This window comes from Marmota flaviventris, chromosome 10, assembly GCF_047511675.1.
Source record: "Marmota flaviventris isolate mMarFla1 chromosome 10, mMarFla1.hap1, whole genome shotgun sequence".
Lineage (NCBI taxonomy): Eukaryota > Metazoa > Chordata > Mammalia > Rodentia > Sciuridae > Marmota > Marmota flaviventris.
In genome coordinates, this window is record NC_092507.1 from 108,406,578 (window position 1) to 108,433,914 (window position 27,337).

Here is a 27,337-nt window from a genome sequence, read left to right on the forward strand (position 1 = left end):
ATCTGGGGTATGAATCCTGTATCTGCTACATTCTAGCTTTGTGACCTGCAGATTATACTTGGTACCTGAGTATCCTTATCTGTACAATGGGATAATAATAGAACATACCTCATAAAGTTACTGTGAAGATTAGGTATTTTAATATATATATATAGTCCTCAAAATAGTATCTGTTACATATGACTATATAATTGCTTGCTTTTCTTAGTATCAGTAATACTTACTAACCACGTGTGCAGGAAGCCATCCATGATTTACATGAGGGTCTTCTCTCCGTATGGTAGCCGGGGAGATTTAGGTTTGGCATTGCAAACTATCCATGGCTCTCCCTCTGCAATAGATTGCCCGATACACATGACCTTTATCTCCTTTCTGCTAGGAAGATATCTCATAGTAGCTCTGTCTGATCACTTGCCCATCCTGCCCCTGCTTTTGAAATTATTTTCTGTGTCCTGTAATTTTTTCATCCTTCTATTTTTTCCTAGCTTTTATTTCTCAGCCACCCCATTCCACCAAGGGAAACCCCATTTCCACCACCTGTGCCAGACTTGGGCAGGACATGTGTTTTGCATCTCTCCATACTTTTTACTACCACTATTTATTTTACTCATTACTTTATTTATCTTGCTTGTTTTTCATCTCTCATAGCAAAATACAAGACACTTAAAGGCAGACAGTTTTCTCAGTTTTGTTCAACGCTATATCCCACGTGCTTAGAACAGTGCCTAGCACATTGAGTGTACTTGATAAATATATTGATCCATCTGTAGATTTTTAAATGACGGTGATTCTCTCATCTTCTCATCTTTTGTTGTTGTTGTTATTGTTGTTGTTGTACAGCTTCATTATTTCTTTATGAAGTGATTTTTAAAGAGTCTTTCTTTTGTGTGTGTGTGTCTTCATACATGTACTTTGGATAATGATGTTCATCACATTTCACCATCGTTATTAACCCCCTGCTCCCTCTCTTCCCCTTCCACCCCTCTATCCTATCTAGAGTTTGTCTATTTCTCCCATGCTCCCCATTCCTACCCCACTATGAATCAGACTTCTTAGAGAAAACATTCGGCATTTGTTTTTTTCTTTTTTTTTTTTTGGAATTGGCTAATTTCACTTAGCATTCTCTTTTCCAACTCCATCCATTTACCTGCAAATGCCATGATTTTATTCTCTTTCATTGCTGAGTAATATTCCATTGTGTATATATGCCACATTTTTTTATCCATTCCTCTATTAGAGGGCATCTAGGTTGGTTCCACAGTTTAGCTATTGTGAATTGTGCTGCTGTAAACATTGATGTGGCTGTGTCCCTATAAGTATGCTGTTTTTTAAGTCCATTGGGTATAGACCTAGGAAAGGAATAACTGGATCAAATGGTGGTTCCATTTCAAGTTTTCCAAGGAATCTCCATACTGCTTTCCATATTGGCTGCACCAGTTTGCCCTCCCACCAGCAATGTATGAGTGTGCCTTTTTCTCCACATCCTTGCCAACACTTATTGTTGTTTGTCTTCAACAATAAGTGACATGAGGGAGATGAAATCTTAGAGTAGTTTTGATTTGCATTTCTCTAATTGCTAGAGATGATGAACATTTTTTCATATATTTGTTGATTGATTGTATATCCTCATCTTGTAAAAATGTTACCTTTTACTTACTTACTAACTTTTGTATCATGTTTTTATATACATGTCATATTTCTAAGTGCTTTACACTTACTGATTTGTTGGATTTGCAAGTTAATATATAGCCTTATGAGATAGGTACTAGTTTTTATTCCCTTTATATATATGGGGAAAAATGAAATACAAAGAAAGTAGTTTGTATAAAGTTATACTTCTAGCAAGTAACAGCAGAGCCCTAGGGTTCAGACTTAGGCAATCTGGCTGCAGAGCTCAAGCTCTTACTCACCGCCCTGTCCTACCTCCCGTGACTTTTGTAACACCACTCTCTCCTCATCCTTTTGCTTGTATGCTGACCTATTCTCAGTGTCTCTTGTGCTCCCCCCCCCCCCCCCCCGCAACTTATTCTTGAATTTTTCATATTTTCTAAAATACTATTTATGTCCATTGATCACTCTGTGTGTTCTCCTAGTAAACTCCCTTGGCTCCATTCCATTTTATATATTGATAGATATCAAATGAATACCCCCAAATTAGCTCTTCTCTGGATCACCACATATCTGACTGCTTGTTTGTCATATCCATGTAGATGTCCACTAGCACTTCACATTTAACATGCCCCAAATTCAGATGCCTTCCACTCCAAGCCATTTTCCCCCTCCAGTATTCCCAGTTTCAGTGAAGAGCACCACTTGTTCACTCATTTGCTCTAGTTAGAAATCTAGGTATCATCTATAGTTTTTTCCTCTTTCCTTTCACTAAACACCTGGTAGATGTCAAACTAAAAGAATATAACAGAGCCAGACAGGATTATTAAATTATTTTAGGAATTATCAATAAGCGTTCAAATGCTAAGAGGTCAGTTCAATTGAATGATAAATATTAGAAATAAACTAAGAAGGAGATGACTCTGAGAGGGAAGCTGTAGGAGATAGGGTCCAGAGCCAGGATTATATACCATGTAAAACAGACAGTTCTCCCTCTATAACAAGCAAAGGAAACAGATAAATTGACAGGTAGGGATATAGAAAATTAAAAGATATGAGGATTTTGCCCCTTCGCCCACCAAGTGGTCTGTATTTTCTCTATGAATTAGAGGGGACTTTGAAGAAGAGATTTCAAATACTTGCTTTAGTTAATGGGAAAAAGGAACACTAATTAAGACATCATAGAAAAGGTGATAGGCACTGTTGAGGTTCTTGTTGATGGTGAACTTTGGGCTTAGAGGAGACTGACAGCTCATTTGATACAAAGTTGGTATTTTATTGGTTGAACACAATAGAAGAACAAATGGAGCAAAGGTCTTAAATGTTTGGATGAGAGGAATTACCTGTTGTTTTCTTTCCTAACCAGCCTAGACTACATAGGATCCTAAGTAATATAAGAAAAACTGTGTGCATTTATCCTTCTGTTTCTTCTGTTCAGCAAATTCCCAAACTTGCATCAGCCCAGCCATCGACTTTTTCCCATTCATGTGCAGTCAACTGAGCATTGCGGTTGATAATCATTAATTAAAATTGTCAATTAAAAATTACAATAAATGTATAGCTTCTATTCCAGTTGGATCACTAGTATCTGTTGACAATTCTTTTATTTTGATCAGTTTACTTTCCTGTTCTTTGTTTGCCTTCTTCTGTATAAACCTTTTATATCTCCTCAACTCTCTTTTGACTATTTTCAATTTAGGGGGCAATTTTAGTTCAGTATATGTTTAGTAAAAAAGTATTTACATGCATTTTTAAAAGTTTGGGAGTTTATATTTTTAAAAACTGAATTAAAATAAGTTAAATTTATTGGGTTACTAATAGGTTTGGGTTAACTCCAAAACCTTTTTGAATTTTGTTTATTATATTAAAAATTGTTTTTATCAATGTACAGTTGACATACAATAAAGTGTATATATTAAAATGTATTATTTGATAAATTTTGAAATCTGTATATACCTGTGAGAACCTCACAACAATCAAAATAAGGAACACCTATCATATTCTTTTGTGTTCCCTTCATCAGTCTCCTCTTCACCCTCTCTAGGAAACCATCCATCTGCTTTTTATATTTGTTTTTTGTGTGGCTTCTGTAATTCAGCATGATTATTTTGAGATTCATTCGTGTTGTATATCAGTGGTTCTCAGTAGAATTCTTTTGTGTGGAATACCAGTTTGTATCTATCTGCACACTGGTTGATCAACAGTTGCGTTTGCTTTCCTACCCACCCTCCCCACCTCTTTTGGTCTGTTACAACCATAGCTGCTGTGATCATTTATGTACAAAATGTCACAGGTTCTCATTTCCCTGAGTAAGTACCTAGGAGTATAGTTGATGTATATGTTTAACTTTTTAAGGAACTGCCAAATTATTTTTCAAAGTGGGTGTGTCATTTTGCATTTCCTTCAGTAGTGTTCCTCTACATACTCCCAACGGTCTTTTAATTTTAGTTATTTATGTATGTAGTGGCAACTCATTCTAGTTTTAATTAGCACTTCCAAAATGACTAATAATATTAAACAACTTTTCATTTATTTACCTTCTTTGGTGAATTGTTCGATCAAATCTCTTGCCCATTGTCCATTAAGATAATGGATTGTTTATTTTCTTAATTGCTAAGTTCTCAGATTTTAGTACATATTTTAGATGCAGGTCCTTTTTTAGATATATTCTTGGCAAATATTTTTTCCCGGCCTACGACTTGTCTTTTCATTCTCCTAATGAAAGCACTGAAGAGCAAAATAATCTAATTATGAAGTCCATTTTTATCAATTTGATTTTTCATGATTTTGTTTTTTGGTGTCATATCTAAGAATTCTTTGCCTAACCCTTTGTAAACTTCGTAAGATTTCTTCTAAAAGTTTATAGATATAGATTTTATGTTTTGGCCTGTGATTAGTTTTGAGTTGATTTTTGTATAAGACTCAAAGTTTATTTTTGTGTATGTATATCTGATTATTTCAATACCATTTTTAGAATAGCCTTTCTTTTCTTCACTGTATTACCTTTGTACCTTTGTTAAAAATCACTTGTATTATAGGTATGGGTATATTTTAGGGTTCTATTCTATTCTGTTGATTTGTTTTACTATGCCAGTGCCATAGTGGTTTAATTAGTATAGCTTTATTGAAAGTCTTAAAATAATGCAGTGGTTGACGTAGTGAACCAACCTCTAATTTTCTTGTTTTTAAAATTGTTTTTGCTACCTAGGCTCTTTGAATTTTCATGTTTGTTTTATTTTATTATTTATTTTTCTTATCATCATCATTATTTATAGTACTTGGGGTTGGACCCAGGGCTTTACTCATGTCAGGCAAGTGCTCTACCACTGAGCCACATTCCCAGCCCTTCCATATTAATTTCAGATTCATCTTGCCAATCTGTAGAAGTCTTCTGGGAATTTTTTTTTTTTTGTGTGTGTGTGTGTGTGTGTGTGATTATATTGAATAGATAGGTCAATTCGGGGAGAATTGACATGTTCATAACTACTAATTCTTCCAGTCCACAAGCAAAGTATATCTATCTCTACATTTATTTGGTATTTCTTTATAATTCCTCAAAAATATTTTGTACCTTTGAAGGCACAGGTCTTATATGTTTTGTCAGATTTCTCTGTAAATATGCTATATTTTATGCTCTTATAAGTGATTTTACATTTAAATATTTTGTAGCTAATTTATAGAAATAAATTGATCTTAATATAATAAGCTTTTATCTGCAGCTTGCTGAACTTATTATAGTAACTGTAAATTCCACTAAATTTTCTATACGCATGATCATGTTATATCTAAATAAAGACAGTTTTACTTCTTTGTTTCCAATATGGATGCTAATGTTGAAGAAAAGTAGTGAAAGTGAATATTCTTGTCTTGTTCCTGATCTTTGGAAGAAAGCATCCAGTCTTTCATCATTAAGTATGATGGTAGCTGTGGGCTGTATCTGTTTGTTTGATCAGGCGTGATTGTCGAATTTTGTTACATGCTGTTTCTGCCTCTTTCTTTGTTTGTTAATGTGTTGGTCACCTTTATGTTGTTGTGATCAAAAATACCTGACAAGATCAAATTAGAGGAAGAAAAGTGGACCCACAGTTTCAGAGGTTTAGTCCCTGGTCAACTGATTCCGTAGTTTTAGGCCCATGGTGAGGCAGAACACATGGCACAATAGAGGAAAATTGCTCTTTTCATGGCTGCTGGAAAACAGAGAGAGTGGTGAAGGGGCTATAGGAAAGATGAATCCTTCCAGTGATGGATTACATACCTCCAGTGATGTACCTCCTCAAGCCATGCTGCATCTGCCTATTGTTAACACCGAGTCAGTCCATTAAACTAGATGGACAACTGTTATAATCTAATCATTTTACCTCCAAATATTCCTGTGTTAATACAGGAGCTTTTGAGGGAATCATCATACTCAAACCATAATATTCTGTTCCTGTTCCCCAAAATCTCACGTTCATCTTACAATAAAAAATGCATCCAAGAATTCTCATAGTCGTAAGTGTTCCAGTGTTACCCAAAAGTCCAAGTTCAAAGTCTCCTCTGAAGCTCAAGGCAAACTCTTGACTGTGAGCCCCTATAAAAATTAAAATCAGGTTATACATATGTAGTATATGAGACATAGGAAGAAGAAATGAGACCAAAGCAAAATCTAAACCCAATGTGGCAAACATTTTTCATAGCTCCACCTCTGGCATCAAAGACACAATGTGGCAAGGTGTTTTCTCCAAAATAACTTAGGCATCCCTCCCTTTTGGCCTTGTCAGTTGCAGTGTTAGCTTGACTTTCTCTGCAGCCAGCAGCTTTCCTAAGTAGAGAGTCCATATTATTATCATCTCTTAATTCCTGAGGTCCCCATTCCAGCTTTGACTTCACCTTCACAGCTTCACACATTGTCCTCTCAAGGGTGGCCTGCAGGGATTCCAACCCTACTACACTTTTCCTGGCCTCCCAGGCCTTCCTTATTGATGAAAGCCTCCATGAACCCTACTAATGTAGCATCCTGCATTTCTACCCCAACTCAGTAGCATCATGTGGAAGATGCAGCTGGGATGACAAAACAACTTGCTAGACCCTCTGTACAAGCAGGGTTCCTTCACTGTTTCTTCTCAAAGAATTTTTACACTGGGCATAGTGGCACATGCCTATTATCCCAGCAACTTGGAAGGGTAGGGCAGAAGGATTACAAATTCAACACCAACCTAAGCAACTTGGCAAGACTCTATCTAAATAAATAAGTAAATACAAGGGGCTGGGGTTGTGGCTCAGTACTTAAACACTGATAGGTTCAATTCCCAGCACCAAAAAAAAAAAAAAGAAGAAGAAAATTTTCTTTACAGGTATATCTTTGAGGCTGCAATGAGTGTGGTCTTGCCAGTTCCTGAGACACTCTCAAGGCATCTTTCCTATTGTCTCTGTGCAAAATACTTAACACCTGTTTAGTGCCCATAATCATTTCAACAATCATACCTTCCTTGGCCTCAGTTTTACACACTTTTTAGGCCAAACTGCAAGTTTTTAAAATGTATCTGTCATGTTTTCCACCCCCGGTTCTCAAAGTAAACTTGGCTGAAAGCCAATAACAATATCCGTGTCACTGCCTAAATGCTGTGCTGCCTTAAAATAGCCACCACCAAATCAATTAATTAGCCCATTGCCTTTAAATTTGGCCTCAGAAAGTCTAAGGACATGGGCAAAATGTAGACTAAGTTCTTTGCCAGAATATTGCATGAATGGCCTCTAATCCACTTTCCAGGAGAATCCTTGTTCTCCACTGAAACCTCACAGTCTTTACTGCCCTGCATTCCTATCAGTATTCTGGTTTTCTGAATCACCACCAGAATTACCTGTTAAGCTCCACTTACATCATTTTAAGTCTTCTTTATCCTGCGTCTCCAAGCTTTTCCAAACTCTTCCCACAAACCAGTTCCAAGGGCTTCTATACCATATGGTCAGATTAGTCATAGCAGTGACCTCACTTCTTGATGTCAATTTTTGTGTTGGTCAGCTTTTCATCACTGTGACCAAAATACCTCACAAGAGCAACTTGGAGGAGGAAAAGTTTATTTTGGACTCACGGTTTCAGAAGTTCAGTCCACAGTCAGCTGGTTCCATCCCTCTGGAGCATCATGACCAAAGGGCAGAGGAAAGCTACTTGGCTCATGGTGACAAGGATGTTGAGAGATAGGGGAAGGGACCACAGGAAAGATGAGCCCTTCCTGAGCATGCCCCCAGTGAGACTTCCTCCAACCATGCCCCTCCTGCCTACAGTTACCACCCAGTTAGTACATTCAAATTAGAATGGACTGATTAGGCTATAGGTCTCATGTCTAATCATTTTGATACTTAAAGTGGGGTCCTTGTCCCTGATGCTAATCCAATACAGGACCAAGACGTCGAGGAAGAGGAAAAGTTGTATTGCTTTGCTAGCAGAAGAGAAAGGCAACAGATTCACATCACAGACTGCCAGTTAAGTTACTAGAGGGAACAGAGGGTTTTTAAGGGGGGTATATCAGGGCTGTTTTCCAGATATTATCAGTAGAAATAATCAATGTTCAAATTTATCCTTAAGAAAAGCTGTTTCCCCATTGGCAGGTCCAGAATTTTTTTTTTTTTTTTTATGTTCAGGTAGGCAGTAAATAGAAGGACAGATAACTTAGATTTAAGACATGAAGAATGTTAATCTTGTTTTCCTTGCAGTTAGGGACAGAAAGAGGGAAAGGGGAAAGGAAAAAAATAAAAGTCAATTTTAAAATAAGCTGCCAGTGGTCGAGTATCAAGATTTACATTCAAAACATAAAGTGGACTTCTGTTTCGTAAAAAAAGACCCCTGTAACAATTTCACTCTTGAATATTCCTACATTAACAGAGGAGCTTTGTGTGGGTGCCTGATATCCAAACTGTAACAGATAATACAGTGAATTAATTAATTTTGAATATTTAATCTGTATTGCATTCCTAGTATAAAGCACACTTAACTAATTATGTTATCTTTTTAATATTTTGTGGGATTTGATTTTGTTAAATGAGAGATATTATGCTATAGAATTTTTTTTTTTTTTGTATTTGCCTTATTTTGATAAGGTCATTATAATGACATCATAGAATTAGTTGTGAAGCATGCTTTCACCCTCAGATTTTTGGTGAGAGTTTGTGCAGAACCAATACTGTTTCTTCTTTAGTGTTTAGTATAATTTACCAGTATAACCGTGTGACCTGGAGTTCTCTTTTGGGAGAGTTTTTAACTTCTTTGGCAGAGAAAGTATTGTTCAGTTTATCTCTTTCTTGAGTGAGTTTTGGTAATTTCTGTCTTTCATAGAATTTTTCCATTTTGTCCAATTTTCCTAATTTATTGATATGAAGTTGTTTATAATTTATTTCCTTATTAGTATCTACAGAATTTTTCTTTGATTTTTGCCCTAACCTTTATTATTTGCTTTCTTTTTATGTTGCTTTGGACTTAATTTGCTCTTCCTTTTTTAGTTTTTTCAGGTTAAAGCTAAATCCTTCCCAGCCATTTTATTTATTTATTTTTTTTTTATTTGGAGACAGGGTCTCATTAAGAGATCTTGCTAAATTAGGGCCTTGCTAGATTACCTTGGCTGGTCTCAAACTTAGTATCTCTTCCTCTCAGCCTTCTGAGTCACTGGGATTTACAGGCATGTGTCGCTACACCTGGTGAATCTTCAGGTTCTTGATAAGAACTTTTCTCTTACCTAATAGTTTCATATATTAATTTCTCCCTAAGTACTACTTTAGTAGCATCCCACAAATTTTAGTATATTATGTTTTCGTTTTCATGTGAGTTTATAACTGTCATCAAATTTGGAAAGTCTTTGGCCAATATTTCTTCTAATAAATTTTATTTTTTCTTCAGAGATTCTGCATAGCTTACTGATTCCTTCTCTCTTTTTTAACTTTTTTTGTGGTATTAGGGATTGAACCCAGGGCCTTGCAGATAATAAGCAAGCACTCTACCACTGACCTAAAACCCAACCCTACTTTTTTTCTGTTTGTTTTTTTAATAGTTTTTATCACAAGCTTTCAAGTTCACTCATCTTTTCTAATGCATTGTGTAATCTACCTTTAGTACCAGCCAGTATATTAAAAACAAACAAACAAACAAAAAACTTCTTGACAGGGCTGGGGTTGTAGCTCAGTGGTAGAGCTCTTGCCTAGCATGTGTGAAGCACTGGGTTCGACTCTCAGCACCCCAAACAAATAAAATAAAGATCCAACCAAATACAGTAAAAAAAAAAAGAATTGCTGAGGCTTTTAAAAAAAACTCTGACATTGTAGTTTTTATCTTTAGAAGTTCAGTTTGAATCTTTTTTGTATCTTCCTTGTTACTTAACTTTTTGAGCACATGTGATGTAGTTATAACTGTTTTAATGTTCCTCTCTGATAATTGAACCATCTGTGTCAGTTCTGGATCAGTTTTGACTGAAATCTTAATCTTACTGTGGGTTGTTTTTCCTGGTAGATGTCACACACTGTAAATTTTATCTTCCTGGGTGCTGGATATTTCATTATGAACTTGTGGTTCAAAGAGATTCTGTGTGCTACTGCGTCTTGAATATCTCATTCTTTTCTACTAGGTGATTGTTTTCTCCTTTAGGTTCTGAGAACAACTTTTCTGGTAGTTTTTTTGTTGTTCGTCTTCATACCTCTTTCTCTCACTCCCACTGAGATGACCTTGCTTCTTAAAGTGAAAGATGAGGCTGGGGATATAGCTTCATGGTACACAGCTTACCTAACATGCTTAAGGCTGTGAGTTGAATCTCCAGCACCCCCCAAAATAAAGAGAAAGATAAAAGGAGGATGTAGAGAAAGAAGAGGAAAGGGAAGAAAGGAAATGAATCTAACTCAGGAAATCTCTTTATAAATTAATTTATTTACTTTGTTTCACCTGTTTTTTCTGATCTCAGAGAATGCAGCATCCAATGTACGGACTAGTGTTTGTCCTTTGAACTATGTTCTGGATATCATCTTTTTTGGTGTTCTTATTTAATTATGCTACATATTAAATTTTATGATTCTTTTCTCACTTGCTGTCTTTTTAGATGCTATTGCCCACTTCTGATGAATGTTCTACATCTCTTCTTATGATAAAGTCTTTTGCAGTATTAGTTTAATATTTATTGATATAGTTCATGTTTTTTCCTATTTCTGTTCACTTCTCAATGAATCATTGCCTTTTGGGTTCTGCTTCCCACAACCCCTTTAAAAGTAATTTCTTCTGTTTTCTGTTGACTGTCCTGTAAACTAGTCAAAAAAAGACAGTATATTAGTTAGCTATTGCTACACAACACAAACTAGCATGGCCCCATTTGGGAAGACTCAGCTGTGCTTCATGTGATCTTCATCATCTATGAGAATGTGTCACAGCTTACTTCTTTACTTAGCAGTAGCAGAATCCCCAAAAAGAAGTTGGAACATGCAAGGCTTCTTGAGGGTTAAGCTGGAAACTGGCACACTGTTAGATTTTACTACATTCATTTAAACAAAGCAAGATACAGGTTGTTTGCTAATCTTCTTTTATTGCTGTGACCAAATAATTGACAATAACAAAACTTAACAGAAGAAAGATTTATTTTGGTTAAGGTTTCAGTGGTCTCAGTCCGTGGTTGGCTGACTCCATTTTTCTGGGTCTATAGTGAGGCAGAACATCCTCGTGGAAGTGCATGGTGGAGGAAAGCTTCTTTGCTTATGACAGTTAGGAAGCGTAGTGTGAGACAGAAGCAGAAAAAGAAGAGGTTTGGGGAAAAGATAACTCTTCCAGGGAATGACCACAGTGTCCTACTTCCTCTAACTAGGTCCTACCTCCCAGTAGTCCATACACCTAGGTCAGAGCCCTCATGGTCCAATCATTGCTTAAAATCTCTATATCTGAACCTTGCTGCATTGGAGACGATGACTTCAACACATGAGCTATTGAGGGACATTCCAGATCCAAACCATATCACAAGTCCAGTTCAATTTCAAGGACTGGGAATTTATTTCATATTCTTCTTCATGCAGCTTTTTAAATATTTATATTCCTAGGAATACCTACTTCTTACCCTTTCCATTTTGCTTCTCAAGCCTTATCACTTTCTTCTTCTATTATGAACTATGTCCTATAATATTGATGAGATCCAAATTGAGCAAACTGAGGCAGGCCTGTGACCTGTTTTGTATTTTACATTTTTAAAGGATTATTTAAGCACATATCATCAGCACACATCATCATCAACAACAACAACACAAAACAGGAATATGCAACAGAGGCTATATGTTAGCTGGCCTTTTATAGGACCCCCCGGCCCCGGTTTAATCCAGTATTTCATTATTGCTCTTCTTTGGGCTTTAAACTTGTATCGCCACATGTTGTACAGGATATTTGTGCCTGAGTATATTACAGGTACCCTAGACTCCATAGATACAGAACTGAGTTTAGTATTAAAATTTTCTCTTCTTGATTTCTTGTCTTGCCCGCATTCTATCTGGTAGAACCTGTGTTAGAAACCTGACAGTTTGACCTAGGTGCTGTGGGGTATATGAAGACACAAGTAGGTTATGGTTTAGCAGAGAATCTACTTGTCTTTAAGGCAATTCAGACTTCTTAGCCTGTTAAATAAGACTTTTCAGATTCGTTTTCTACTTTTTTTCTGATTGAGTTTTCAGTTAAAAATAGGTATATTAAAATATTATTTGTCAATTTTTTAATGTAATTTTACTGGTTTTGCTTTAAAGATTTATTTTTTCTCTTAGGACACTCAGCTTTCTGTTACTATAATAAAATACCTAAGAGAATTAGCTTATAAAGAGGAAAGGTTTATTTTGTATCAGTTTTGTAGATCCTAGTTCATGACTCATTGGACTCATTGCTTTGGGCCAGTGTGGCCCAGAACATCGTGGTGAGAGCACATGTTTACTTCATGTGAGCAAAAAAAGAGGGAAGAGATCAGGGTCCCACAGTGCCCTTCAAGATTATGCCAACCATTGACTTAACACCTCCCCAGGCCCTACCTTTTTAAGGTTTCACTGCTTCCCAGTTTGTGTTAACTTTTATGATTTTTATTATTATAAAATGTTTTGTATCTTAGAATTTAGTATCTTAAATATAACTTAACCTGTAAACCCATTATCATATATGGCCATAATTATAAAATTATTAACTGTAAATGTGTTGGGTATTTAAAGCTATTAGAAATTTAGTTGTTGATTTCTGATATGGTACAAGATTTAAAGAAAGGGATCATATTGTAGCCCTGTCTTCTCCAGGTGTCTTCCAATATACCAAATCACTTTGAATTAGAGACTCAGAAGCCTACCTTAGGTAAAAACAAAGTAGAACAGCATTAAGTTAACAAATCTTAGTGAAAAGTAAACAACCACTTTATATGAAGATCAGAACCTTATAAAACAAATCTGTGGTGCTAGAGATCAGAAAAATGACTATCTTTTGGGATTGAGTCATTGACTGAAGGCCATGTGAAGGAGGAAACTGGAAATTTTCTATATGTTTTTACTTGGTAGTGGTTTTACTGGTGTAAACATATAAAAATTCATTAGCATGTACACTTAAGATTTCACAAAAAAAATAAGAAGCATTTGAGCTGCAAGCTTTTTAAGGTATATGTGAATTACTGGGTTATTAGCAGATGTATTGCTGAAGGTAATTTACCCATTTATTATTTTCTACAAGATATGGTTTTTAGTTATATATAGTTACATGTATTCAGTTAATATAATTAAGTATATAAAGTTAAAATTTAAGGATTCCTTCTTTAAAAATAATTATTTTATAGCTGTTTTTTCAGATCCTTTCTATATCTATGCTAACATTCTTTAAGCATATAAATCAAATATTTAGTGTTGTCAAACTGTATTATTCTGCTCCCTCCCCACCACTCAATAGCATATGGATATCATACAGAGTTAGAATACAGATGAGCCTGATTCTTTTTAATGACTGTATAGGTCTCTATAGTATGTTCATATTGCAATTTATTTAGCAACTTTAGGTTTAGTTTTTAACTAATGGAAGTAATTCTGTGATCAGCTGTTTTATTTTTCACATCTGTATTTATATTTTTCTGTGAATATTGTTAAAGGATAATTCCAGAACTAGAATTTCTAGATTACATTTTATTTATTTATTTTTATGTGGTGCTGAGGATCGAACCCACTGCCTCATGTGCTAGGCAAGAGCTCTACTACTGAGCTACAATCCCAACCCTCTGGGTTACATTTTGATAGCTACCACAAAATTGCCCTTCAGTCCCAACAGCTGTGAACCATAGTTCTTATCAACATTGAGTTTTATTAATCTTTGAAAATGTTTGTGGTTCTGACAACAGTGGAATCTCATTTTTATAAAATGCTTTTCTTTCTTTTTTTTTTTTTTTTTTATTCTTTCCCTCCGCCCCCCATTCTTTTTTGGTACTGGGAATTGAGCCCAGTATACTTTACCACTGATCTACATCCCTTGTCCTTTATTTATTTATTTTTTGAGACAGAGTTTTGCTAAATTTCTGAGACTGGTCTCTGAGGTGATCTCCCTCCCTCAGCTTCCTGAGTTGCTGGGAGTATAGGGTATGTGATTTCTTGTATGGATTATTTTTTGTTTATTGTGTGTATCCTGTTTCAGTTTGCCTCATTTTTTGTCAGAGGTCTTTGTTTAGGGGAATCACCTTTTTCCTGTTACATACATTGCAAATATTTTCTTCCATTTAATTCTTTAATCTTGTGGACTTACTTGTATTTTGCTTGTATCATATGAAGATATAAGCTTGTCCTTTATGGGCTTTCTCATTTTGAATTTGCTTAAATCATTTACTTAGGAAGACCAGATGTGTTCTTATATTTTCATCTGGTTCACTTGTAGTTTTACTCTGAAATTATTAATTAACCACAAATTTAATTTGTAAGACAAAGATACATATTAACATACATTTTTCCCAAAATGGGAGTCATTTTTTCTCATAAACCACTAAATGGTCTATCCTTTACTTATAATTTAAAAAAACAAGTGAATATGAGCAAATTGAAGGGTTATAAAAAATGTAATATTTTTCTTGCATGAAAATGCAAGGAGGGTGTTGAGTTTTGAGACAAAGTTTAAGAATGTAGGACAGAGTTTGGTGAAAGTCAGGGATGAAAGAGTGTGGTTGCCTCAGGAACTATTGTACTAAATGAGATAGGATTAAAAGAATAGATGGCCATAAAAAAAGAACTATACCTAGGATAAACATATATATATATATATATATATATATATATATATATATATATTTATCCTAGGTATAATTATATATATATTAATAGTTGTATAGACAGTAATTAAGGATGGCAATTTCACAGCTAATTTTGCAGAGTTGTATTATAAAGGAACTTTTGAGTTTTTAAAAAATTGACATATTTTAATTTACTGTCTGGCCCAGGACTCACCATTAATCATCATATAAAAAAATATTAAAGAGTGACCTCTTTTGGGTTAACATCAAATTTAAGGATATCTCTCATATTTAATGTAGCTTTATATTTAAAGCTATTAATATACATAAGGTAATTATTTGAATTTATGTGAAAGTTTGGATGTATGACAAGGTATAAAAGTAATTCAAGACAAAGGCTCCTAAATATGTAAAATATCAGATCCAGAGGAAATGATTTTCTAGAAACCTGGATACATGTATAGAGAGGAGTTATTATGCTATATTCTTTTTTTTTAAGTAGTTGGGCACAATACCTTTATTTTATTTATTTATTATATGTGGTGTTCAGGATCGAACCGAGGGCCTCACATGTTCTAGACCAGCGCTCTACCGCTAAGCCACAATCCCAGTCCCTTATGCTATATTCTTACTGGACAAAATTTGAAGTTTGTTGGAAATATAATGTTTAAATTGATCTGTAAAACAGTCATTATGATTGAAAAATAGTACTTTGCCTTCCGTTTTTCTCTTTACTTCATCTGTATCCTTCTCTTTTCTTTCTTTCTGTTTTTTTTTTTTTTTTTTTTTACAGATCATACATCAGTTGGTGGTCTGGGCGACAGTTTCTATGAATACTTACTGAAAGCTTGGTTGATGTCAGATAAAACAGATCATGAAGCAAGGAAGATGTATGATGATGCTATTGAGGTGATTATTTTCAGAATATTTTCCTGCTTAACATATTGAATGTACAATTATTTGATAGTGACTCAAAAAATAGTATTTTATTATATGCTTTCAGGAATAACCATTTTGTTATGCATTCAGGAAATAAATATGTAAACATTTTATTATGTGCATTTACTATAGAGCTTTTTAGTGTTTTAATAGCAAATCCTTATACCAAGTGTTCTTTTATCTGTAACATTTTAGAGAAATTGAAGGTTAGTATAGATACTTTGGGAGAATTTATTTTAGTTTAGTTAACATCTATAAGACTGGAAAAACTTATGACTTCACATTTATTTCCATAAACATTTCTTCTTGGGGGGCGGGTGGAGTAAACTCAAGGGCACCTGGCCACTGAGCCACATCCCCAGCCCTGTGAGACAGGGTCTCATTGAGTTGCTTAGTGCTTCCCTTTTGTGGAAGCTGGCTTTGAGCTCCAGGTCCTCCTGCCTCAGCCTCCCAAACCACTGGGATTACAGGTGTGCGCCACTGCACCCAGCTTAAACATTTCTTCTTTAAATGACTGTTTAAACCTATATGCTGAGATCCTTGTGAGTAAATAATTATAATATCACACTTATATAAGTACTTTCCATGTGCCAAGCACTGTTCTAGCCCTCACTTTGTATATGAGGACCTTAAGGCACCATGAGGTTAATGTTGAAGGTCATATACTGGTAAGTTATGGAGCCTGGAACTGAACAGTCTGGTTGCAGAGCTCGTTCTCTTCGTCACTTGTTTCATACTTGTATAATTTCATACTTCAGTGTTGTGATCTAGTGTTGAAATTTAGAACAAGTCATTCTAGGGAGCATTTATATGGGAAATTTCCAGGCAAAAATTGTGAAATTAAAAAATGTGTTAACCATTTAATAAGTTCCTGGCTTTCAGATCTATTAAAAACCCACATCTTTCTAATGATTTTAATTACTTTTTGTGTATTTTGTATAATCACACCATTCTGAGATAATCAGTGATCAGTTTTCAGCATTGTAGTTTTTTAACTTAAAGCAAGGCTCTTATTACTCATTTTATATCCTTATTTTTAAGGACCTAATACCCTTCATTTGCTGTTTGAAATACACAGGAGTTGACCTTAATGTGTGTAACATAGTGTTTTACCCATTAAAGTCACTCAATGAATGGTTGTGGAAGGATTAACTAAAAAAGTGAGACAAATTAAGGTGTAATCAAGAATTTAAATTTTTATATGTTACTTCTAAAAAATTTTATGAAGTCTTAAATTTTTGAAAAGTTGGAGAGTTTCGCTCTTTGTTGGCACGATTAAAAAAAACTGGATATTTTTATGATTCAAGAATAATCATTAACTAGGAAGAATTATTTAAGACTATTCTTAGGATCATAGTACTAGAAATAGCCCTTTTTCATTTCCACTAAACTTCAGGTTCCTTTGAAGGCAGAGACTAATTTGTTTGTCATTATCTCAGCATGAAGCATACTAACCAAAACATGAAAAATGTCCAATATATGATAAATGTATGACTGAATTTAATATTTTTATTTTTAAAATATGACATGTCATTTACCATGTAATATCATCTTTTCTTCATAATTGGCTGTTTCTTGTAATAATCTAAAACCATTTTCTTCTTTTTTTCTTAATTCTTACCTAAATGACCACAAAATTATTTCATATTTGTTATTACCTTTTTAATTGTATATACTTTGAAAGAAGTAATAATCATTTTGAAAGTTAATCTTATAATTTAAAATTATTTTCATCTACATTAGGTGTTTTATAAATGTTTCTGTATTTGTTTTCTATGTCCTATTTTTATTAGTTCTTAAGTCTGGAATGGACTCCTACTGAGTAATTGCTTAATAAAAATTGGTCACCTTTTTTTTTTTGAGCCATGATCTCAAGTTTGTAATTTCTTCAGTGTCAGTTTATCTTTAATAACTGTTCATTCTGTAAGGAGACAGAGTATATATAAATTGTAAAATAAAAAACATATTAAATGCATGCAAGAGATAGGTATGGCACTTATTTTTAAATTTATTCAAATTTGAAATAAATCATTTCTAAAATTTGTCTTTCTGAGCTATTCTATTTAGATTCTTTCCATCTGTATCTTAACCTCCTCTACCCTTACAAATTCCCATATCCTTGGTTCCTGTATCTTAATTTTCTTAATCACAGCTTTTATACTTTGATCAAATTTATGTTTTGTCATTAATTTTTAAAGGTGAACAAAATGTGATTTTTCGAAAGTCCTTTGGAACATGACATAATGCCAATATTAGTGACAATTTAACACATTTTAATTGAAGAGCAATAATGTTACTAACTGCCATTCAGCAGTTTGGTATTTTATTTAAGTTGCATTCTTAGGTATTTGTCATATTTTTAGAAGAAGGCCATACAAACAATTTTACAAATCCAAAAGTAAATTACTGGTGAAAGCTTATACTAACCTAACCTATTTCTGTAGTCCTAGTAAATTCATGAAGTTATGTTTGGATATCTTTTAATTATAACATGATAAAATTTATATTGTAGTCAACAGAAATGACAAACTGTCAAAAAACACTATGTAAAAATGTATAAACCAAAACATGGATTATTATTAGGCATTGGTGGAGTAACTTTAATGCAGAAAACCTGCTAGTATCATGAGGTCCACAAGGATGAAAAACATTGCCCCTTCATTTAAAAGATTAATCTTTTTTTATATGTGCTTCAGAGTATTATGATCAAAAGAAAACAACAACCACAACAACAAAGCTTATAATCTACTCTTAGTTCTTTAGCATTTTGGTTATCAGCTGTGTCTCACTCCCCTAACAGGTCAAATACAACTATTAAGAGCATTATTCATTTATTAAATTATTTACTTACTAAACTTTTAGTGAGTGCAGAGTACATTATAGACCTTCTGGAGTATAAGATGATGAAAAAGGCATAGCCTTCCCCTGCAATTTTATAAAACTTATATATTATTGCCAAGAATACAGAATACATTTTTACCAAGTTAATTTGTTATTCAGATGGTCACAGAACAGTACACAATTAAAATGAGAATTCTTCAAAGAAATATTTCTTTGTTTCATCAGAAAGTGGAGTCATTAATCATATACAATTATTTCTACCAAATAGAACTGAATTAATGCAATTTCTTATACTTTTCCATAGAAATGCCTCTAAACAACAACAGAAAATTAATCCCTAGCCTTCCTTGCAAAGTTTGAGATCATAGTCCAAAGGAACAAAGTGCTTAAAAACTTCACTTTAAAATGAAATGTGATTTTTATATTCTAATTCTTTGTATATTTCAGTTTGGTGTAAAATATTTCCCTCACTGTCCCCATGTCTTTTTAGAAAAACTGATATTCCATAAGGATGGACTCTTTATTATGTGTCCTCTCATCCATGACGCAATATCCCAGACAGATGCCTAAGTTTGAGAGTAAAGGACAAGTAAGGGATAAATATTTAACTTTCAACTAGTTTTGAAAGCCTTGTAATGTGTTAGGTGGCTTACCTAATGGTGCCTTTTTAAAGTATTTTTCCAAGTGACATGGTTGCATGGAAAATGAAGAACCATTTTAACTAATTATTAAAATCATTTTTTTATTAACTTGGATATTCTTCCTGTTCAGATTTTGTTATATGAAATAGAAATGATACAACCTTTTTGGTGTAGGTTCTCATTACAATCAGTTGACTGATTATTATTAATTTCATTTAGCCCCAAAGACAAAGGTGTAATGGTTAATATTATATATAAAGGAACTCTTTTCAGCCAACTCTCACCTCTCCCACTCTTTTTGTTTGTTTTTAATTCTTTTTAGTTATACATAACAGTAGGGTATTCTACATATTATACATACATGAAGTATATCATTCTAATAAGGATTCCCATTCTGTCTTACAGAAGTGATTATAGAATATTTGTTACAAGTTGTGTTCAATTTGGTTACTCCTTCCAAAACTTATTATAAATTATGTCTTTCAATGTGGGAAAACTACTGCTTTATAGATTATTATATTGCAATCATTTTATGATAGCCAGAAATATATATTTGAGCTAATAGATTGCTTTTAGAATTTTGAATATCTGTTCTTTTTTACAGGCTATAGAAAAACACCTTATTAAGAAGTCCCGGGGTGGTCTTATCTTTATTGGAGAATGGAAGAATGGACACTTGGAAAAGAAGATGGGACATTTGGCTTGCTTTGCTGGGGGAATGTTTGCACTAGGAGCAGATGGTTCCAGAAAGGATAAAGCTGGTCATTATTTAGAGTTAGGGGCAGAAATTGCACGTACATGTCATGAGTCTTATGACAGAACTGGTAAGAATATTAATAAAACTAATTACTGGTCTAAAATAACATCTAAGTTAAAAAGTATATTTTGAAATTAGAAAATATATAGGTACTTTTCATTTCAAAATAGTTTACAAATAACACAGTAAATCATTCTATTAAGAACTTTAATTTTAATTTCAGAAATGTGTTTCTGCATTATTTTATAAAATTCAAAATTCAAGATTTTGAACTAATTGTTTTAAAGACAAGAGAGTGTGTGGGGGTGTAAGGAACAGCATTATTCATTTTAATATAAGAATCTATTTTAGCCATTCATTTCAGAGTCAATAAACCAGTTACTCAAAAGAACATAAGAAATGACTGATTTCAAGGTTATCCTGTCTTACCTATATACTTGTGAAAATAGGAATAACCAAAAGAGAATAGTAGTTATCTTGGATGTGTAATTGGTATTAGGTAGCTTGTCTTTTACATAATTTGCCAAACATTTTTTGGAGTTTTGTGCCTTTAACTAAAAAGACATTCCTTTGGGAAAATGTGTAATATTTTCTGAACTTCAGTTTCTTTACTTGGAATGTGAAACGATGGTCTTAATGGTGACAAAAATTGGCTTTTGGGGAGGTGAAAAAATTTTTTTTTCCTGTTTTGTAGAATAGATTATGCATAGTCATAAATAGACATTGAGTATATATTTGCTATCAAATTTCCATGGAAGGAAAAAGCAATTTTTTTTTAAGCCTAAAATGGCTCATTGAGAGTCCAGTAATGAAAAGGGGTTGAGAAATACTGGACTAGAACCCCACAGTTTTCTTTAGCTTTAAAAATGTATATTTCTATAAAAAAAATAAGTAATGGGCTGAAAGCCTAAAACCTCGTAATTTCTCTTTGATTTCAGAAGTGGAATTGTTGCTTTTATAAAATAACTGAATTTCTGCTTTAAGATTAATTTGTCATTAGGTACCATGACACAAATATGATTATTGGCTTAAAATTTATCCTAGTTCATAAATCTGTCAGGTTATTTTTATATAGTAAGAAATTAAAATTATGGTGAAATTGATCTTCAGTTCTCTCATTAACTAATAAGTGGTTCCATTTCTTTAAAAAATATATATATATGTATGTATGTATGTATGTATATATTAAACTCAGGAGGACATTGAAGCAATATTAGTTTTGGGTAGTTTCAAATTGGTATATGATACAAAATAAGTGATTTGTTATAAATAAAAGGTAAATTAAGTCATGTTGATAATATGGAGTATCATTATATACTTAAATTTTATACTTAAATTACATATTTACAATTGTTTACTTAAATTTTAGGATATATATACTAAAGCTGGTAAAACATTGAGGACCAGAATGGATATTCAGTGTGTATATTAGGACCCATGATAATTAGGCTTATGGTTGTACGGATTTTGACCATAAATAAAAAAATAGATCTAAAATAGAATTTAATATAGCAAACCTACCAAAAATATGAGAGCATAATTGTTATAATTAATTAAGGAACACCCATTACATGAAGAACCTTATCTGAATGCTTATAAGTTCAAGTGTGAACAAGATATATCCCCTACCCTAGAGAAATTCATAAACTACCAGAGGTACAAAAGGATTCCCTTATAATTCTAACATTTACATTTTATAACAACATTGCTGATTCTTCTTCTGATTGTCATTTTCACATTGCAAGTTGAACCTGTGACCCTCTTTGTCATGCTATAACCAGAAAAGATTACTATTTAATTTGTGTCCTGTATTTTCAGGTCTTTCAATGTTTTTACTTGTCTTTAATCTTAATTTAGATCCTTTAATTAAAAGGTGTAATTCTACTAAGTATAATTTTGCTAACTTCCCAGCAGGTTATTATATCCTCTGCTATATTTTCTTGCAGCTCTGCTATAATTTTTGGCTACCACATTTAAAAATACCCATCTACTTCTCCTTCATTATTTCAGCTAAATTCCCCATACTGTAATTATTGCCTTGGGATGTCACTTTCATCTGTTGTTGGAATTAGAATTAATATTAATTCCGATTTAGTAATCTTAATTCATTCCACCATTTGGTGAACATGGACTATTTTAATAGTTACTGAGTTTGTGGAAACATTACTGAATCTGTTTATGACACCTAGCATGAAACTTGGTGGTTTCAAACATTATCTACATGGCATACTAGGTTAGTTATTAATATATCATTTCAGTTTATTCTGAGGCATAATGCAGGACTGGTTCCAAACCTAATATTAGACTTCTAAAATATAATACTTTCTTTTTCTAGGTTTCTGGATTTTTTAAAAAACTCCTGAACATCAGTAAAATATCAGCTATTAGATTTAATTTAGTTCATATAGAAGTTTAGTAAACTATCTTCTCTAGATTTTATGCTGTCACAGTTGAAGAGAAATTTTTTAATCTATTTAGATCCATATCACATGGAATATTAGACATATTTGAAGAGTTTCTATAACTGTTCCTTATAATAAGAGAGAATAATACAGGAAAATAGTTTCTTTCCTTACTCTTTGCTCATCTGATTGTAGTCAGATTACATGTCCTAGAATATTCCTTATATTTATTATTAGTGTTGAATTTTTTTGTTATTCACTCAATTGTGCTTATTTTTTCCAAATCTCTAGATTCTCCCCAACTTGGAAGATGTGTATGAATTGCTTTTTTCCATGACTTTATAAAATAATTTTTGCCCTCTTAAACTTCCCTATATATATTTTTTGGCTTTATACGGATTTTCATCATATTTGCTATTTTGCTCTGATTTTTAGTTTTGCAAATCTCTTATTTGCCTACAGTATATAAATACTTGAAGTTTTGTATCTTGAAGTTTTGTATTTTCATCCAGGCACTAAATTATTTTTTGTTTTTACTCCGTTGGTACTTGCTTGGTTATTTTCCTTTTAGAAACAAAATATCAAATGTAAAAGGGGAATTTAAGATTCGGGTGTAGTGGCCTATGCCTATAACCCCACTTGATCGGGAGGCTAAAGTAGGAAGATCGAGAGTTCAAGCAACATAGCAAGATCTTGTCCCAAAAAGTGGGGAGATTGAAAGCCAGCCTGAATAACTTGTTGAGGCCCTGAGCAACTTAGCGAAGCCCTGTCTCCAAATAAAAATTTTTAAAAAAAAAAAGGGCTGGGAATGTGGCTCAGTGGTTAAGCATTCCTGGGTTCAATTCCTGGTTCCTGTTCCCCACCCAAAAACAAGGAAAAAAAAAAAAGTGAGGAGAGATTTAAGATGGAGAATAGCAATTAAGCACAAGATAGAATGTTATGATAGAATGTTATCTTTAAAAATAGTACAAAATAAATAATACCCTCAGAATTGTGCAACCCATAATTTGGCCAAAATAATGGATGGGATATGTATATAATATAGGCTTATCAATTTTTATAGGACAAATCTGTTATCTTTCTAATATGCTGATTTTTGTGAAGTTAGCAATAAGCAAATAGTAATTTTCAGTGGGAAGCTTAAAATACATGTGACTTTTTTTTTTTTTGCAGTTCAGGTGGTTTTATCACCATAATTATAGAATTTATTATCTGAAGTTAGGTATTGGCTTTATTTTGTTATCTAATTTAAATTTAGCCTTAATATTCACTTTTAAAAATCTGATTATCTCTAGTACCAATAGTTTTTTTATTTTTTTAAATTTATATATGACAGCAGAAGGTATTACAATTCCTATTATACATATACAGAACAACTTTCATATCTCTGGTTGTATACAAAAGATATTCACACCAATTCATGTCTTCATACATGTATTTTGGATAATAATGATCATCATATTCCACCATCATTTATAACCCCATGCCCCCTCCCTTTCCCTCCCACCCCTCTGCCCTATCTAGAATTCGTCTATTCTTCCCATGCTCCCCCTCCCTATCCCACTATGAATCAGCCTCCCTATATCAAAGAAAACATTTGGCATTTGGTTTTATGGGATTGGCTGACTTCACTTAGCATTATCTTCTCTAACTCCATCTATTTACCTACAGATGCCATGATTTTATTCTTTTATTGCTGAGTAATATTCCATTGAGTATATATACCACATTTTTTTAATCCATTCATCTATTGAAGGGCATCTAGGTTGGTTCCAGAGTTTAGCTATTATGAATTGTGCTGCTATAACCAATGATGTGGCTGTGTCCCTGTAGTATGCTGTTTTTAAGTCCTTTGGGTATAGACTGAGGAGAGGGATAGCTGGGTAAAATGGTGGTTCCATTCCCAATTTTCCAAGAAGTCTCCATACTGTTTTCCATATTGGCTGCATCAGTTTGCAGTCCCACCAGCAGTGTATAAGTATACCTTTTTCCCCACATCCTCGCCAACACTTATTGCTGTTTGTCTTCATAATAGCTGCCATTCTGACTGAAGTGAGGTGAAATCTTCAGAGTAGTTTTGATTTGCATTTCTCTAATTGCTAGAGATGATGAATATTTTTTCATATATTTGTTGATTGATTGTATATCATCTTCTGAGAAGTGTCTCTTCAGGTCCTTGGCCCATGTTTTGATTGGGTTATTTGTTTTTCTCGTGCTTAGCTTTTTGAGTTCTTTATATACCCTAGAGATTAATGCTCTATCTGATGTGTGAGGGGTAAAGATTTGCTCCTAAGATGTAGGCTTTCTATTCGCATCACAGATTGTTTCTTTTGCTGAGAAGAAACTTTTTAGTTTGAGTCCATCCCATTTATTGATTCTTGATTTTAATCCTTGTGTTAGAGGTGTCTTATTAAGAAAATTGGGGCCTAATCTCTCATGATGGAGATTAGGGCCTACTTTTTATTCTATTAGATGCAGAGTGTCTGGTTTTATTTCTAAGTCCTTGATCCATCTTGAATGGAGTTTTGTGCATGGTGAGAGAGAGGGGTTTAATTTCATTTTGTTGCATGTGGATTTCCAGTTTTCCCAGCACCATTTGTTGAAGAGGCTATCTTTTCTCCAATGCATGTTCTTGGCACCTTTGTCTAATATAAGATAATTGTAATCTTGTGGGTTAGTCTCTGTGGCCTCTATTCTGTACCATTGGTCTGACAATCTGTTTTGGTGCCAATACCATGCTGTTTTTGTTACTGTTGCTCTGTAGTATAGTTTAAGGTCTGGTATAGTGATGCCACCTGCTTCACTATTCCTGCTAAAGATTGCTTTAGCTATTCTGGGTCTGTTATTTTTCCAGATAAATTTCATGATTGCTTTTTCTATTTCTATGAGGAATGTCATTGGGATATTGATAGGAATTGCATTAAATCTGTATAGTGCTTTTAGAAGTATGGTCATTTTGATAATGTTAATTCTGCCTATACAAGAGCAAGGTAGACCTTTTTGTCTTCTAAGGTCTTCTTTGACTTCTTTCTTTAGGGTTCTGTAATTTTCATTATATAGATCTTTCGCCTCTTCCGTTAAGTTGATTCTCAAGTATTTTATTTTATTTTGAGGCTATTGTAAATGTGGTAGTTTTCCTCGTTTCCACTTCTGAGGATTTATCACTGATATACAGAAAGGCTTTTGATTTATGGGTGTTGATTGTATATCCTGATACTTTGCTGAATTCATTTCCTAGTTCTAGAAGTTTTCTGGTGGAACTTTTAGGGTCTTCTAGGTATAGAATCATATCATCAGCAAATCGTGCCAGTTTGAGTTCTTCTTTTCTTATGTGTATTCCTTTAATTTCTTTCTTTTGCCCTGGCCAGTGTTTCAAGAACTATGTTAAATAAAAGTGGTGAAAGAGGGCATCCCTGTCTTGTTCTAGTTTTTAGAGGAAATGCCTTCAATTTTTCTCCATTTAGAATGATGTTGGCTATCTGGGGTTTAGCACAGATAGCCTTTATGATGTTGAGATATGTTCCTGTTGTCTCTAATTTTTTCTAGTGTTTTGAACATAAAGTGGTGCTGTATTTTGTCAAATGCTTTTTCTGCATCTGTTGAGATGATCATATGAATTCTTATCTTTAAGTCCATTGATATGAGGAATTACATTTATTGATTTCCGTATGTTGAACCAACCTTGCATCAATGGGATGAATCTCACTTGATCATGGTGCATGATCTTTTTGATATTTTTTTACATTTGATTTGCCAGAATTTTATTGAGAATTTTTGCATCTATGTTCATTAGAGATATTGGTCTGAAGTACTGGTATTAGTTCTTCTTTAAAGGTCTTGTAGAACTCGGCTGTGTATCCATCTGGTTCTGGGCTTTTCTTGGTTGTTGACTTTTGATGACATCTGCTGTTTCGTCACTTGAAATTGATCTGTTTAAATTGTGTATATCATTCTGATTCAATTTAGGTAGATTATATGACTCTAGAAATTTATCAATGCCTTCGATATTTTCTATTTTATTGGAGTACAAGTTTTCAAAATAATTTCTAATTATCTTCTGTATTTCTGTAGAGTCTGTCATGATATTTCCTTTTTCATCACGTATGTTAGTAATTTGAGTTTTCTCTCTCCTTCTCTTTGTTAGCATGGCTAAGAGTTTGTCGATTTTATTTATTTTTTCAAAGAACCAATTTTGTGTCTTGTCAGTTTTTTTTAATTGTTTTGTTTGTTTGTTTTCAATTTCACTGATTTCAATTATTTCCTGTTTTCTGCTTTGGGGGTTGATTTGTTCTTTTTCTGAGACTTTGAGATGTAATGTTAGGTCATTTATTTGTTGACTTTTTCTTCTTCGAAGGAATGAACTCCATGCAGTGAACTTTCCTCTTAGAATTGTTTTCATAGTGTCCCAGAGATTTTGATATGTTTTATCTGTGTTCTCATTCATCTCTAAAAATTTTGTAATCTCCTCCTTGATGTCTTGTGCGACCCATTGTTCATTCAGTAGCATATTATTTAGTCTTCAGGTGTTGGAGTGGATTTTATTTCTGATTTTATCATTGATTTCTAATTTTATTCCATTATGATCTGATAGAATGCAGGGTAGTATCTCTACTTTTTTTAATATTTGCTAGGAGTTGCTTTGTGGCATAGTATATGGTCTGTTTTAGAGAAGGACCCATGTGCTGCTGAGAAGAAAGTGTATTCTCTTGTTGAAGTATGAAATATTCTTTATATGTCAGTTAAGTCTAAGTTATTGATTATATTATTGCATTCTATAGTTTCTTTGTTCAGCTTTTGTTTGGAAGATCTATCTAGTGATGAAAGAGGTGTGTTAACGTCACCCAGAATTATTGTGTTGTGGTCTATTTGACTCTTGAACTTCAGAAGAGTTTGTTTGATGAACGTAGGTGATCCATTGTTTGGGGCATATATATT

At 33.5% G+C, this 27,337-nt stretch overlaps 1 protein-coding gene across 2 annotated transcripts in view; it reads left to right on the forward strand.

Moving 5' to 3' along the window:
- Man1a2 (mannosidase alpha class 1A member 2) overlaps positions 1 to 27,337 on the forward strand; it is a 152,445-nt gene that overhangs the window by 95,965 nt on the left and 29,143 nt on the right. For both annotated transcript variants that reach the window (XM_027940237.2, XM_071618229.1), the window contains exons 9-10: positions 15,616 to 15,731; positions 19,848 to 20,067. In XM_027940237.2, coding sequence (XP_027796038.1) covers positions 15,616 to 15,731; positions 19,848 to 20,067 — 336 coding nt within the window. The remainder of the gene's footprint in view (positions 1 to 15,615; positions 15,732 to 19,847; positions 20,068 to 27,337) is intronic.